Source organism: Cervus elaphus, chromosome 3 (genome assembly GCF_910594005.1).
Source record: "Cervus elaphus chromosome 3, mCerEla1.1, whole genome shotgun sequence".
In the NCBI taxonomy this organism is placed as follows: domain Eukaryota; kingdom Metazoa; phylum Chordata; class Mammalia; order Artiodactyla; family Cervidae; genus Cervus; species Cervus elaphus.
The window spans coordinates 13,559,359-13,575,772 of NC_057817.1; the positions used below are offsets into that span (position 1 = coordinate 13,559,359).

General features: G+C 34.4%; 1 protein-coding gene across 2 annotated transcripts in view; it reads left to right on the forward strand.

Moving 5' to 3' along the window:
• TMTC2 (transmembrane O-mannosyltransferase targeting cadherins 2) overlaps nt 1–16,414 on the forward strand; it is a 385,731-nt gene that overhangs the window by 256,294 nt on the left and 113,023 nt on the right. For both annotated transcript variants that reach the window (XM_043880553.1, XM_043880564.1), the window contains one exon: nt 13,962–14,083. In XM_043880553.1, coding sequence (XP_043736488.1) covers nt 13,962–14,083 — 122 coding nt within the window. The remainder of the gene's footprint in view (nt 1–13,961; nt 14,084–16,414) is intronic.

Below are 16,414 nucleotides of genomic sequence, written 5' to 3' on the forward strand. Positions count from 1 at the left end.
TCATTTTTTAAAGATATTGTATATCATTTTTATAAACAAAAATTAAACTTTTACCTAGGCAGCAATTATAATTAGTAAGGTATGAAAATACATGAATTATTAAGAGGCCAAATCATAAAAAAATTGCTCCTAGCCAGTTGTGCGACTTCATTTCTGAATTTCCTCTTCAGAGGAAATGGGTTGGTTTCAGAGACTCCAGGTTCAACTTAGGGCTTTAGCAGTTTGTAACTGAGTAAAGTTGGACAGATTACTTAACTGAAGCCTCAGTTTCCCCATCCATAAGGTGCCTGTAATGGTAATGTCTGTTTGAGAACTAATTGAGATAATGAAGGTAAAGAATATTGGACCAAATGCCCAACCTAATCAGTGGTTCATACTAATATCTTCCTTTGTAATCATTATTATTTCTGTGGGCCTTAAACTCCAGAAGTCACTAATTGTATTTTCTGGAAGTTCTTTCTGTATTAACAATGTAAATCTGATTTCTATATAGATACAATTTTGAGATAGTGATGGCTCTGGAGTCACCAACGTGGATTCTATTTAGTTCTGTCCTATCTATAATTGCTGTATTTTCTCTGGAAGTCCATTTTTCTGTATCTTTCAACAACCACAGTCAAAATCCTTCTTTTATCGTTAACTGTATCAACCAAAAGTGAAACAGCCTGCTTAGTTAGTGCCCAATTAATTTAATTCCATTAATATAGTATTCCCTCTAAATTGAAATAATCATAGAGTTTTTTTCTCCTTTTCCTTTCATTACTTATTTTCTCCCTAGACTTAGTCAAAATTATTCTTTATTCTGAAATTATTCTTTATTCTGACACCCATTGTAGGCCTTTATTGATTCTCAATTTCTCCTCTTCTCAAATTGTAATTGATTTTTAGAATCATAGAATGTTAGAGATAAAAGATTCATATTTTTAAAATCCTCCTAACATAATCTTTTATTTTATATGCTGGAAATTCACATGCAAAGAGTTAGGTTGATCTGTTTGGGATTGCACTATTTGTGTTAGAGACAGAAGTGTGGTTTCCTGATTTAAATTTAAATGCTTTCCTATTTTGCCAAAACTGGCATTCTTTACTATGTCAATATAACTTATCTTTGCCCATTTAAAAATTAGCATATGGAGATGGTAAAGGACAGGGAAGCCTGTCATGCTTTAGTCCACGGGGTTGCAAAGAGTTGGACACGATTGAGTGACTGAACAATAACAATATCTATATTTACATATAGATTTATCTATATAGATATGTGGATATAGATATCGTTCCCTGTCAAATATATGTTAAAAACCCTTTCATCTTAAAAAGAATGAAACACCTACAAAATTGTTTCATCACATATGTATAAAATATGCAGGATATTTAACATTTTTATATGTAGGATAACTTTTAACCACCTTCATTTTTTTCTCTTCTTTCTCTTTATTTCCCTTATTGTGTATACTTAAGCATTGTTTTTGAATAATCCTAAGAGATTGTGGAAATCAGTTCTATCAGTATGAATCTTTCCAATCCCAAAGGTCATTTTTAAGCCTATTTACTGTTTAAAATTACTTGGCTTTCTCAATGCAAAGTGATTGTTGGGTTTAATTATGTAAGCAATTCCGGCCATTTCGTCTTGGTAATATATCTTGAGAACAAAAGGACATGATCTATTCATGGAGTGAGAGTCTAGAGTTAATGCCTTGTTGTTGCAGTCTGCAATCACTATGTTTAGAAAAATCTGTATGCAAAAAGAAAAAAAAATCTTAAGGATACAAGCCCTGAGTTGGGGGGAGGATATGGAGGTGGTGGTGGTATGAAATTGAAATAGTTCATATGATTTCTGCTCTCATAGAACTTTCTAAATGATTTTACAATTAGTCTAAAACTCTAGTATCTTTCCTTAATAAGTAAATGGCTATAAAACAAATGGATAATTGTACTACTGTAGCCTCAAGAATATTTTGTTTATAACTATGTAGGCTATGCTATGTTGACTTGCCAAACAAACCGAAACAAACCAATGAAAATCTCAAGCTTTCTTTTTTTCTAATGTGATACTATTATCCCAATTTGCGTATATATTCTTGTTATTTTTTTTTTAAATGAATGTCTGTGTTGGGTAACATGCTTTTACTGTGGGGAGTGATTACCTTCTTCCAAGGGAAATGCATGATAATGATCTTTACTATTTATTAACTTATTTGCCTTTATTTTGATCTCCTAGGAAAATACTGTTTTGATTCTCTTATTTCTGATAATTCCTAGATCTCTTTTTGTACACACCCCTGTACTTATAAGATCATAGCTCAGTACTGGAAAATATATTTTCCTCCATCAGCCTGCAACTAACAAGCCTTTTACTTACATAGGTTTAAGATTGACAGGATGCTTTCTTCTAGCATTGTTTCATAAAAAGAAGAAATTTTGTGACTTAATTTCCAGTTTTGTGAAATTTCCCCACTTCGAGCTAGTTAGTGAGAATGGTGAAAGTACCAATAAATAGATTACACAGTGAATTTATTGGGGGCATTTTTTAGAGTAAAAAGCTTACACGAATTTTAAAATTTGTATTTTTGAGATGTAAACTTGTGGGATGAGAAAGTTGTGTCATAAATGGCTATCAGGGAACGTTAGGTTCCTTACTCTCATTTAGCTGAGGAGAACTGACAAGATGTCAAATGCACTTCCTGAGAACAAAACACCAAAATTCTCACTTGTAAATGTATCCTAACTCACTGGAAGGATGTAGACTCTGAGGTCGGTTAGTAGGTTGGCTGTCAAAGAAGTCTGTGTTTCCCTCAGCCTCTGTACAGCTGATTTTCAGCTGATTGATTTCTTTTTGTGGGATTATCCCAGTGTGTGTATCTATGTGTGTATATGTGTTTACCTCACTTTTTTCAGAGTATATTTAGAAATATTCAGAGTAAATTTCTCACAGGATGGTTCACATGCTTAATTTTTCTTCTATGACTGGTGGTTCTTAAGTGGAATGCTCGTAATTTAGCATGCTGACTGTGAAAAGATGGTTTTTACTGTATGAGATTTGAACTTCACATCTTTCAAGTGTGGAAGCATTAACACTCCAGTAGTGTTAAGCTTTTTATACCACCTGCTTCCCCTGTTTCGAGTTCTGGTGATTTTCTTATGATTGCTTCCATTGGCACTCTTAAAAATCTTTGAGTCAGCCTTTCAAATATGATATGACTATATAACTGGATTAGCTATTGATTTGTTTACCTCCAGAAAGAATATTAACTTTGAATTTTTAAGCTAAATCTATTCATTGAACTTTCATTTCTGCATCATCAGAAGAGACAAGACCAGGAGAAAGGAGAAGACCAATGCCAAGACATTTTAGAAATTCAGTTTGTAAGCTATGGAGCCAATAAGATAAGGAAATCATGAGTTTTTGGCTGTGTATCAAAAAGAATAAATATATAAAATGTATGTACACAGTTTGCTCCTAAAAGTTCATTTCTTAGTATGAAACTGTAGTGTTTTTTTTTCCTCTTTTTACCATTCATGCTTGATTTAAATTCTACATTATATACTATAGTTACAGACATTAATTTGCTAGGCATTAGACTGTACACTACAAAGGCCAGCCTCCAGTTCAGCTGCATTAAATAGGTAATATATTTTGTTTAAAGTTTCAATTAAACCCAGGACCAGAAGATATATGGTCCCTATGGGGAGTTTGAACATTTTCATGCCAGTACTAGGGTTGCTGAAGGATCATGCTTAGGTCTAGATGTCGCTTGCTTTCCTGGAAATGTGAGACAGTTGATTATATTTCACTGCTATTAAAACCACACAAGCCCACCTGTTACATTAATTCATACTTTTGCCAGTTTAGTGGTAAAGGAAAAGACTGAAGCTTAAAAACCTTATTTTTAAATTGAGTTATAAAGAAATTAATATACTCAAATTAATACCTAATTGTACCCTTATTATCTGATTCCCAAATAGTTTCAATATATTCTACTTTAAAAATATGTTTTCTGAGGCTTCAATAGACGTAAATGAGAAAAAACATGTATAATTTGCTCTTTCATTGGGTACTTTCCATGGAGTGAATCTTTTACTCGGTTAATAAATATCAGTGGGATTGTTCTTAGAAAATTAATGTATTGTTATGCTATACTTGGAAAATTAACTAAATTTCAAATCCAGGCATTCTTAAAAGATGCCAGTTTTGATGACATTGAGATGAAATAGACATAATCATGATGAAGGAAAAAACCATATATGAAAAATAGTCTTAAAAATCAGTGTCGAGAAAATGATCATTTGTTGCACATATTTAGAATGGACCAGTAATACAAATGAAGTTAAAAATTAAATACGTTACTAATTGTGTGTCCTTTGCTGTGTTTATATTTATATATGTTTTTTCTAATAAGTAGGGAGAGATTGTTTTCTATAAGAAAACCTCATTTAACTCCCCCATGAGCTGTTACATAGTTGTGATTTTATTTATAATGATAAAAGTTATTGTCATATTCAGATTAAACAAAGCATTAAAATAGAACATGAAGAGTTTTATTCCAAGTTGCAAGTCTTTTTTTTTTTCCTCCAAGCATGTAATTATGAGCATGGGGTTCTATGAGCTGTTAGTAGAACCGTATTTTAAGTATCCATTGAAAATAGGATGAATTTTTAAATTTCTGATCTCTTAGTGATTAACATTCATATAAAAATTTATAGTGTAAAATACATTATTCATTACATATTATAGTCATGTTGCTTAATCCATACATATGAAGTGTATTCCTAAGATGTGTATAAAATAAAAAATGCCTTTATTATACTTTTCTGGTGGTTTCCTGCAAATATTTATATCTTATTTTTCTGAATACTGTTTTCATTAATTCTTCCAAAACTAGTACTACATTTACTCATTCTTTTTTCTTCTGTCTGGAGTAAACTTTGGGTTTTTCTCAAAACAATTTATAACTTCTTTGCATATATTTCTAGTAGTCTCTAAGTATGTCAGTTCTATTAAGCCATTTTATTTTATTGTGATTATCTTGTGGATAGTATTATATTTGGAGGGAGAGAATCACAAACACATGGAGAATCTCACTTTCTCTTTTTGGGAAATTCTGAGCATTTTATAGGATTGTCTCCAACATTTGTTTGATTGATTATTTTTAGTGATTTATTTCCTTGAACGCATAAAGGAAATTGATAAGCCTAGAGAATTTCAGGATACCCAGTTGCAAAAAGAGCTATAGTGACACAGGCTCCTGGCTATTTTTCAAGTTAAATTTTGATGGCACATCAAATGTTTCCAGTTTGTAAGACTAGGTATTAGGAGCCTTTTAAACTTTCACTGAAGTTTAACCTCTTTCTTCATGGTTGGTGTTTCAATTTAGTGAAACACATGTTCAGTTTTTTCCCCTGCATTTCCTCTCTTTGCTTTAAAACCAGCCTTTCTGGCTTCAAGGATTTCCCTTGAAATTTAAGGATTTGATGCTATAAGGACTTGCCCCTAGAAACAGATCAAAATTTATTAATTTTTTTATAGATAATAAATGTGAAATTAAATATGGTTGAGGGAAGGGAGTTTTTATAAAAGTTGGTCTAGGAGAATTGATTAAATGTTTGGAAAGAATGAAATTAGCTATCTGCCTCACACCACATGGCAGAATGTATTTCTTATGGAATAGGTAGCTAATTTTAATAGTGAAACTATATAATTAAAGGGGAATATATATCCCTATGGTGGGGAATAGTTTTTTGTGCATAAGAGATATTGATAAATTTACACAGGAAACGTCAAAATTAGTTTCTAAGGGAAGAATGGTAACATATATCAAATAAATAATAACAAACTTGAAGATGGGTAAAGTGCTTATTAAAAGAAAAATGACCAGCACAGAGAAACATTACTTATAAAAACCACCGAAACAAACCTGATATCTTAAACAGAAAATAAGCATTCCATAAAAAAGGAATGATTACCTTAGTGACCAGCCTGTTCCTCAAACTGGGAAAGCTTGGAAAGTAGACAGATTACCATAGAATGCCTAACTTTGAGGCAGAGTATCCTTCAACACTTGCAGTAATGACAACGAGATGCTTTCACCCTATCAGCAAGAGGAAACCTGCTAGAAACCATGTGGGGCTATATTCTGAATGTGCCCATTCTTTAGAGGCCAGGAAAAAATGCTGTAACCTATGTGAGGCCTTTTATAAAGATAGCATTTCTCCCCAGGGTGCTGGTGTCCCAGTATTTTGCAGGCATACTTCTGAAACTTTCATAACTCCTTAAATTATAGCTAGCTATATGCAGTTGTGTGTTTTTCATAACCTTTTCACTCATGTTTCTCTGTTCACTGTGACTTTGCTCCCAGCCATTTACTATATGTTTTATTGTTTCCTTGGTACTTTTCTTCATTCTAAAACATGGTATCTAGGAAATTACATTTTTAAACACAGATTAACTGAAATTTTAAGTAGTAATTGTTTTAAAGTTTTTTGTATTATTTGTTTCATGTACACCTAAAAATCAAATTTTAGAAAAGTTTGATAGTGTAAATATATATGATAAACATATCTCTGTCACAAGATTTTAAGTACCAGAAGGCAGCAGTGAATGCTGTCTCATTAAACTTTAGGTTTACTATCATATGTATTATCCATGTTGGCTAACCTAAATTGATAGGCAAGATACATATTTAAGAATTCAAAAAAAGAAATTTAACAATTACTGTAAGAGTTGAGTAAAGAGTGACTACTTTTCGTAGAAGTGGTCAAAATTTGTTTTTTTTTCAAATAGGAAATTTGGAGGGTAGAGAAATTTGATGAACGTGGTCAAAAGGTACAAGCTTCCAGTTATAATACAAAATACTAGGGATGTATTAAGTTGGTACAAAAGTAATTGTGGTTTCAGACTGATTTTTAAATCAATTTAACTAGGTTCAAACACATCTTTATTAATCAAAATAGGAATTATTACAATCAACACATTTTTTACTAATGAGAGATAAGTTTACTTATTCCTGTAGCATAAAAGTCCATGCCTTGGGATTTCGGAAACTCTTGGAAGGCATTTTATGCCTCTTGCTGGCTGTGGAAGATTTTCCCTGCAAAAAGTTGTTGAGATGCTTGAAGAAGTGACAGTCAGTTGGCGAGAAGTCAGGTGAATATAGTGGATAAGGCAAAACTTCATAGCTCAATTTGTTCAACTTTTGAAATGTTGCTTGTGTGATGTGTGGTCAGGTGTTGTCATGGAGAAAAATCGGGCCCTTTCTCTTTTGGGCCCAACAGAAGTTGTGTCATTTCTGTTGAGCAGTACCCCTGCAGGCATCGCTCTTTGCAATGCATCTCATCAGTTTGCTGAGCATGCCTTCAGATGGAATGGTTTCACTAGGATTCAGAAAGCTGTAGTGGGTCAGAAGGGCAGCAGACCACCAAGCAGTGACTGTGACTGGTCTTTTGGTGCAAGTTTGGCTTTGGGAAGTGCTTCGGAGTTTCTTGGTCCAGCCACTGAGCTGGTCACCACTGGGTGTAGTATAAAATCCAATTTTTGTCCCATGTCACAATCAGACCTAGAAATGGTTTGTTTTTGTGTAGATTAAGAGAAGATGACACTTCAAAATGATGATTTTTTTGATTCGCAGTCAGCTCATGAGGCACCCATTTATCGAACTTTTTCACCTTTCCAATTTGTTTCAATTTCCGGATGACCATAGAATGATCCATATTGAGTTCTTTGGCAACTTCTCTTGTAGTTACAAGAGGATCAGCTTTGATCATTGCTCTCAGTTGGTCTTTGTCATCTTCCGATGGCCAGCGACTATGCTCTTCGTTTCCAAGGCGCTAGTCTCCTTTGCAAAACTTCTTGAACCACCACTGAATTGTACGTTTGTTAGCGGTTCCTGGGCCAAATGCGTTGTTGATGTTGAGAGTTGTCTCCGCTGCTTTATGACCTATTTTGAACTTGAATAAGAAAATCACTTGAGTTTGCTTTTTGTCTAACATCATTTATATAGTCTAAAATAAATATAAAATTAACAGCAAGTAATAAGTCATTAGCAAAAAAAAAAATGAAGTGAGAAGTGCACATTAAAATGATGTATAAGCCACATTTGTTAAAGAATGTATTCCAATATCAAACAGCAAAGTTCAACAATGTAAAACTCAATGACTTTTGCACTAGCCTAATGTTCACTTTGATGTACAATATCATATAGCAGTTAATACTGCTATATGATATACTTGCTTAAAGCATAGATCCTCAAAATTCTCATAACAAGGGAAACAAGCATTATGTTATATCTATACTATATGAAATATATCAAGTAACCTTGTTGTGGTAATCATTTCACAGTATATGTTAAGTCATGATGTTGTATACCTCAAACTTTTACAGTGCTTTATGCCACTTCTATCTAAATAAATCTAAAAGGGGGGAAAAAAAGAGGAATCTAAACTGAAATATAGAAATAGAAATGTATTATTTTGTGCAAAAGCAGAAAAAACAAAAGGCAGCACTAGCAGATAGCAGTAATGTGTACCCCTGTATGCTCTATTCTTTATCTGTAAGCCAGAGCTGTCTGGTAACTTAAAACATGAGAATCGCTGAGATCTGGACTCTTACATCATCAATAATCTAGCATTCTTTCCTTTAAGGAGTTAGCCTTTGCCTGGGTTATTTAGATTCAGGGCTTTTTAGGGAGAAAGAGTGACATTATTTGTTCTACATCTGAAACTGGTTTATATCTGCCTGAAGCCAGCCTGGAGACATCCAAATCCCCTTTGTCTGTGAGTGAAGCAAAAATAAATCTGGGTGATGAACCTGATCACTATATCATCACACAGCACATCTTTGAATTCTTATGAAAAGTGCCTCTATTATGTCATTTTTTTTGTACAATGAGAAAGAAAAATACTCATCATTGCTTCTTTCCTCCTGGGTACTATAAACATTTTTTTTTCTATTATTATAAATTAAGAAGAATTACAGTACCACAGAAGATGACTTAACCCACCTTCCTGCACCCTATTCCCAATCAAGTATCTTCATTCTCTTCCTTATTGAATTTACTGAACTTTCTTTTCCTGTGATCATTTCCTTTATGGCATTTTTATGATTTTAATATTTTAATCAAGCTTGAAGGACTGCATATACACCATTCTCTCTCCTAATACTGAATTCAGTAATGGTACTTTTTGCAGTTATTTTATTTCTTCTCTAATTTTTTTTACATGTTTGGACTCAATGGTATGGTAGAAAGAGAGAGAATCCACTCCGAATCTTCAGTGTCGTTTGCTTGTTTTTGAACACTGAACAAGTTGATTAAGCTCAGTAACCCACAGTCACCTCATTTGTAAAATGAGACCAATACTAATTCAGAGTGTCAGAATAATATAAAAGCATAAAGGTAATACATTTAATACTTCAGAGGATATTCAATAAGTAATAAACTTTATATGGTTGGTAACTGCTTGATGCAGTGGCAAAAAGCATGGGCTTTCAAGACATTCACACTTTTTTTTCTTTGATCTTTGGGCCACACCACATGGCATGTAGGATCTTAGTTCCCCGAGCAGGGATCAAACCCACACCCCCTGCATTGACAGCACAGAATCTTAACCACTGGCATGTCAGGAAAGCCCCCAAATCTTTTTTTTTTTAATTTAAATTATTTATTGATTTTACTTTACAACATTGTATTGGTTTTGCCATACATTGACTTGAATCCGCCATGGGTGTACATGCATTCCCCATCCTGAACCCCCCTCCCAACTCCCTCCCCATCCCATCCCTCTGGGCCATCCCAGTGCACCAGCCCCAAGCACCCTGTATCATGCATCGAACCTGGGCTGGCGATTTGTTTCACATATGATAATTTACATTTTCAATGCCATTTTCCCATATCATCCCGCCCTCGCCCTCTCCCACAGAGTCCAAAAGACTGTTCTATACATCTGTGTCTCTTGCTGTCTCGCATACAGGGTTGTCGTTACCATCTTTCTAAATTCCATATATATGCGTTAGTATACTGTATCAGTATTTTTCTTTCTGGCTTACTTCACTCTGTATAATAGGCTCCAGTTTCATCCACCTCTTGGAACTGATTCAAATGTATTCTTTTTAATGGCTGAGTAATATTCCATGGTGTATATGTACCACAGCTTTTTTATCCATTCGTCTGCTGATGGGCATCTAGGTTGCTTCCATGTCCTGGCTATTATAAACAGTGCTGCGATGAACATTGGGGTACACGTGTCTCTTTCAGATCTGGTTTCCTCGGTGTGTATGCCCAGGAGTGGGATTGCTGGGTCATATGGCAGTTCTATTTCCAGTTTTTTAAGGAATCTCCACACTGTTCTCCATAGCGGCTATACTAGTTTGCATTCCCACCAACAGTGTAAGAGGGTTCCCTTTTCTCCACACCTTCTCCAGCATTTATTGCTTGTAGACTTTTGGATAGCAGCCATCTGACTGGCGTGTAATGGTACCTCATTGTGGTTTTGATTTGCATAGGGCAGGTCACTTGTTGTTACTGAGCCTTCCTCCTTACTCATAAACAGCCCCTCTCATGAATTAGAGATGAGAAATACAAAGCTCCTACTTTGGCCATGCCAGGAGTACAGCAAGTACTTGGGCTTATGTTGTTTGTTGCTTGAACTTTTATTGAATTGCCTTTTAAACACATTTAAATTCATCCACGATTATTTTCTTGCATTTTTGGTTTTGCGTCTTGATTTTATTACCATCGTATAGGCTGTTTTTGTGTTAAGGTTAACCTTAAGAACTAAAGTACATCTTACATGCTATATATTTCCCTGTTAAGAATTGAATCCAGTTTGAGGCAGAAATGTTTTTAAAGGTCAACCATGGATTATTGTTGCTCTTTCTTACTTCTTTAATTCAATAGATAAGCTCAAGGGAAAGTGAAATGAACTTGATGGCCTGTGTATCACAAGCTAGAAAACAGTTTCCCATGAGTGAGACAAAGTATAATTTTCACCTGAGCTGGAGACTTGGAAAGTTCGTGATTGTTCACTACCGACAGATTAGCAATGCACTGAGATCAGGCCATCCTGTGTTTGAACTGCAACTTTCTACGTCTATGGTTTTGTGTGTTTAATTTAGCTACTCTGCTTTTCAGTTTTCTCATCTGTAATCCAGGTTAATTAAGGACATTCCTTAATTTAAAAAAATGAGGTACAGAGCAACTAATATAGAGACTGAAAATATGTTTCATCTCACAAACGTAATCTAAAACTTAGTTGGCACTGGCTGAATGAGGGTGAGGTGTTAAGGACCTGTGTGGGGCTAAGTGAGAAAACCTTGTGTGCACCCAAAGGTATAGAATGGGAGGAGTGGGTACATGTGAGTCAGATGTTTGTTCCTTGTAGTTTGCTACCCTAATTCACAACAAACATTCAATAAATGCTATTGTCATCATTATTATTGAGATACAACAAATGATTACTTGAAGTTTTTCTAAGTTGTAATCGATAGAACCTAAGCAGGCTGGTTATTTACATTTTTCATATACTTGCCAAGATGCATTATTACATTATATTTTTTATTTATGGTCCTTTGATATTTTCCCACCTCACAAGCTTTATAACTTAACAAGTTGCTTATGAGTTCTTACTGAACAAAGTAGGTCAAGTTAAATAGTTAGCAAATTAATAATATTTCATTTCAAAATGGGTTTTAATAATGATAGATTTCTGACTTGGAAAAAAAGGAGTATGCTTTTTGAAATGATTTTCAAACACCAACCACTTAAATATGAAATTTTGAATCTCAAAAGCACCATGGACTTAGAATTCCCCTGTACTTTCTCTGTGCCTATAACTTACTGTTCTACAAATTCGTTGTTTTTTTAAATAAATTAAAAGTAGAAGCCATATTAAATGCAGTGATTGTCAACTTCTAAAAGGTGATCTCTGAGCAGTTGAAGACTATAAGTAGAATTTCAGATTAATTCCAAACAGAACCTCATAAAGCAGACCCATCTTTCAGCTCTGACTGAAATTTCTACTGGCTTTAAAATCCATTTCAGAGGTAGTTGAATTTTGGTTATCATCAATTGCTTTAAATTTTTTAATACTTGATTTTACATTTTTATATAAATCATATCTAATATTTAGTATAAAGAAGTGGTTCACTCTCCCCAAGAAAAATTACTGTTTGCTTTATTTGGAAATGTTTATTAGTTCAACATTGCAAAAAGAAAATTGCCTGGCAGTGTTTTACTTATTATGAGATATGATAATAAGACAATATAATTATTACAGAAACATGAAAAAAAATCTGTACCTAATCCTACCACTCTTGACAACTATGCGTATTTTGTGTATTTTATTATAGTCTTTGGTCTTTGCTTCAGTACTTCTTACATCTCAACCTGAGCACTTGATTATGTCTAACCAAATTCTTCTTAAATGGAAACATGTTTTAAGCTTCAGGAAAAAAAAATCAAGCTATCATTTTTATGATAATATAGTTTAAGGACTATTTTCAGAACTAGAAACACATAGATGTGTGAGTGGTGCATACATTTTTGTTTATGTTACGTGTAATTTGTCACCAATATTTTTACTAACTGGACAGGCAAAGGGCATTCAAAAAGCCTGGAGATGCAGATCAATTCAATTCATCAAACATATTTGTATTGACAACACTGTGGTAATGTAAAGAGAATTTGATTAAAATAAAAGGAAGCTAGCTCTTTCTTTGAAGCAAAGATGTACAACCAGTGTGGGTGATACATTTAGGAAAAGCCTCTGATTATTCCTCTAAATGGAAAGAGCCATCACAATTCTGATTAGTTAAACTGTTACAAAAATCTGCTTGAAAAATAATGCTGGTCACCAGTTTGTTGGTTGGTCTCAGAAATTGAGTAGTTTCTACATTTGAAGTGTTTAATATAACTATAATATTTAATTTAAATACACAAATCATCTTGCAATCTAATCTTCCTATCAAGTGGAATATTCTTTAAACTGTAAGTGTAGAAAGGAGAGGCGGGTGGTGATAAGAAGGCAGCTGATACACTTTGGGCTTATTTCTGATTTTTTTCTCTTGTTTGGCTGTTAATGAAAAGCTATTTGGTGGGCAAAATTTATATAAATTGAAAATAATAGCTGATGGCTGAAAGGCCTTAGACTAGCTTTGTACTTGGTAGTGGGCATGCTAAATAATTGTCACATATTCACTGGATTTTCCAAATGAAACTGGTAAATTTTACTTTACTTATTAACATATAAAATGCAAATAATTTCTGAAAAAACTAAGATCTAGCACCAATGCTTCTTCCCAAATATTTTTAGTTCCTTTGCCCCCTGCCCCCCAGCCACATCGCATATGGGCTCTCAGTTCCCAGACCAGGGACCAAACCCATGTCCCATTGCTTGTGCAGGGATTGAACCTGTGTCCATTGCAGTGGAAGAATGGAGCCCTAACCACTTGATCACCAAAGAATTCCCTTTAACTTCTTCATTTAATATTACTTTCTCAACAGAGTTTTCAACTTTAGTGGGTAGGACCTTGAACTTTTGTTGTATAGGTCCTGCATAATACTCTCCACTTAGTAGCTATTCTATAAATAACTTGAGTTTGTAAAGGAAAGAATGAATATGAATAAAAAAGAACAAATGATTGTAGATAAGAAAGACCCAACCTTAAAAAATGAAATGGTGACAAAGCACGTATGATTGAGAGTTAGACATTTCTAGATTTAAAAAAAATCAAAGCTTTACTGCATACTACATTTTTGACTTAGGCATTTCACTTAATTTTGCCAAACATAAGTTTTCTCATCTGTGAAATCGACAGAATCATGACTTTAGGGGAATCAAATGAGATAACGGATGAGAGTACTTCTTACAGAATCTGAAAATATATGGAATATAAACATGTGATATGGTGCTGTTGCAAATGTTCTTGGAAAACTGTATTGTCAGATTGATTTTTCATTTGATTCTCTTGTCAGGTGAAGCATACATGCGATTAAGCATGCTCCCTGAAGCAGAGCATTGGTATATGGAATCTCTGAGATCCAAGACTGACCACATCCCTGCTCATCTTACCTATGGGAAACTGCTTGCTCTGACAGTGAGTAACTGTCTCTCTCACCCTTTAGAACTTGGTTCTCCTGTGCAGATTGAGGTAGACAGGGTCTGAGGTACCAATTCCTAGCCAGTTAATCCAGGCTGTTAAGATGTAATGATGGTCATACTAAATTAGAACAATGTACAAAAAATATAGAAAAATGAGTTCCTTTGGCTATGGGATTTGCCATAGATAAAGTATGATGTGTATCCTTGATGTACTTAGTTGAAATGTATAAATGGAGAACCCAAAATTTGTGATTATATAATGAACTTGTCAAAATAACAATATTTGTATAAAGATTATGTTCTGTAAGCCAATGTTAACCCCAGATTGGCTATAACACCGGATTCTTTCCAAAAAGCAGGTATTATATAAAACATTGCATGTGTGTCCATCAGTGTCACCTAGAATTCCTATTAACTAGAAGTCATTCTGTAAAAGAAGTGCACTACCCATAATTTGGCTTCCCACTGTGTGATGAGTCTCGTGGCCATATTTCTATGAAAGCGATATTGGAAGCATAAGGACATGTTTATAGTCAACCACTGTGACTTAAAAAAATTGTAATTTTATGTGCTTCAAAGTAATAATAATATTTTTTTGTTTTCTACAGTCAGAGATTGTTCAAAATATTTCAATAGCTTTTCTGAGTTCACCAACTAATAAATGGTACAACTAGCCTTCAGTCTGAATCTAAATATATTGTCTATGTTATTTTAGTCATATCCCTTAATTTCTCTCCAGTGTTACTAAAAATAAGTGAATATTAGCAAAACATAGAATGGTCAGTAAAGTAATTCCTGAGTAAATTCATAGAAAGGTATCTTATAATTGTTTAAAAATAATGTTATTTCCCATAGAAGGTGATAAGCTAAACAATTAGAAGTATTACCTTTCCATTCTAAGATACCACTGAAATGCTATTTAGAGATTATATAGGCAGACTAAGTAACCAGAAAACGTCTCACTACAACACATCTACGTGTGCTTAATAAAATACAACAGATATGCTCTTAATGCATGGCTCAGCTCAAAGAGTAGGAAGAGAATTTCCCCAGGGTAGAAATAAAGCAGTAACTAAACACCAGAATGGTAAACAGTCGGCTGATCTTAAAGTTGATTTGGGATAGTTTACTAGTCTTAACAACCCATGAGAAGGAGCTTATTGTCTGTCTTTCCTTCTTGATGGAATAAGAGATTAAGTCTTGGACAGACAGAAGGCCAGGAACTAGGTGTCTCAATAAAGTAGGAAAGTTCATATCCTCTGTGAAAGAACAATGTAGAAAAAGTTCACATACTGGTAAAAGAGGGCAGCATGAACGTTTGCCTGTCTCAGCAGGGAATCTGAAATCTTTGCAGAGAATTTGTCACCACTGTCCTCCGCTCACTGGGGTTTGGGTTTTGAATTTATTTTACTTGAATGAGCAAGGAATTCCTAGGCCAGGAAATTAAAGTCAGTTCATTGAAAACTCTAGCTGAAGATGATACTAAACATGTCTTTTGAGAAGACATATTTAAATCTAGAAGGAGATTTACAGAGTGGATTTTGAAAAGAACGGTGAGCACAGAAATGTTGATTGTGTGAGTAAATCAGAATAAACTTTTACTGGATAAAATATTGAGAAGGAGTAACCTCATAGGAACAATCAGAATGGGAGGGGAGGTGAAATTTAAGTTGATTTTTGAAACTCAGGTAGCAGAAAGAGGTGTTACAACTGATCCATCAAAACAGAATAAACCACTGTCTAAAGGAGGTTTGGAATGGGATAAAAATAAGAAATCTAGAGACTCAAGAGTTGGTGGTAGCTGACATAGAAGAGAGTGCATTAAGGAGAATGAAATAGGGTAATCAGTTGTCTCTCCCCGTGTGCACAACCCTAGTAGCCAAGCACTCACTGCAAGTCAAGGGAAGGTGTGTTCTTGGTGGTGAGGCAGTGGAATGAGACAGCTCTCTCACTCAAACAGCTTGCCCAGTCGAGGGTGGAATGCAGAGCAGAATGAAAAGAGGACTGATCAAATGTTTTCCAGTGGAGTACTCAGACTGTCAATAGCTGTCCCCTATTACATGCAGAGCACAACTACACAAGAGTTGATACCCCCCAACCAGCAACACATATACACAAACCTCACCTCCCAAGAAATGGTAGCATTTTTATCTGGAGAAACTGAATCACTCTGGGGAAAAGATTTCCATATACCTACATTTGGAGATCTCTGAAAATGACTAGCTCCTTAACCAGACATACAAAAGTGACTCTTTCCAGTCCAGAAAGCACGTTTATGCCTGAAGAATTCATTCAGCTTTTATTAACTCAACTTGTAAAATAACAA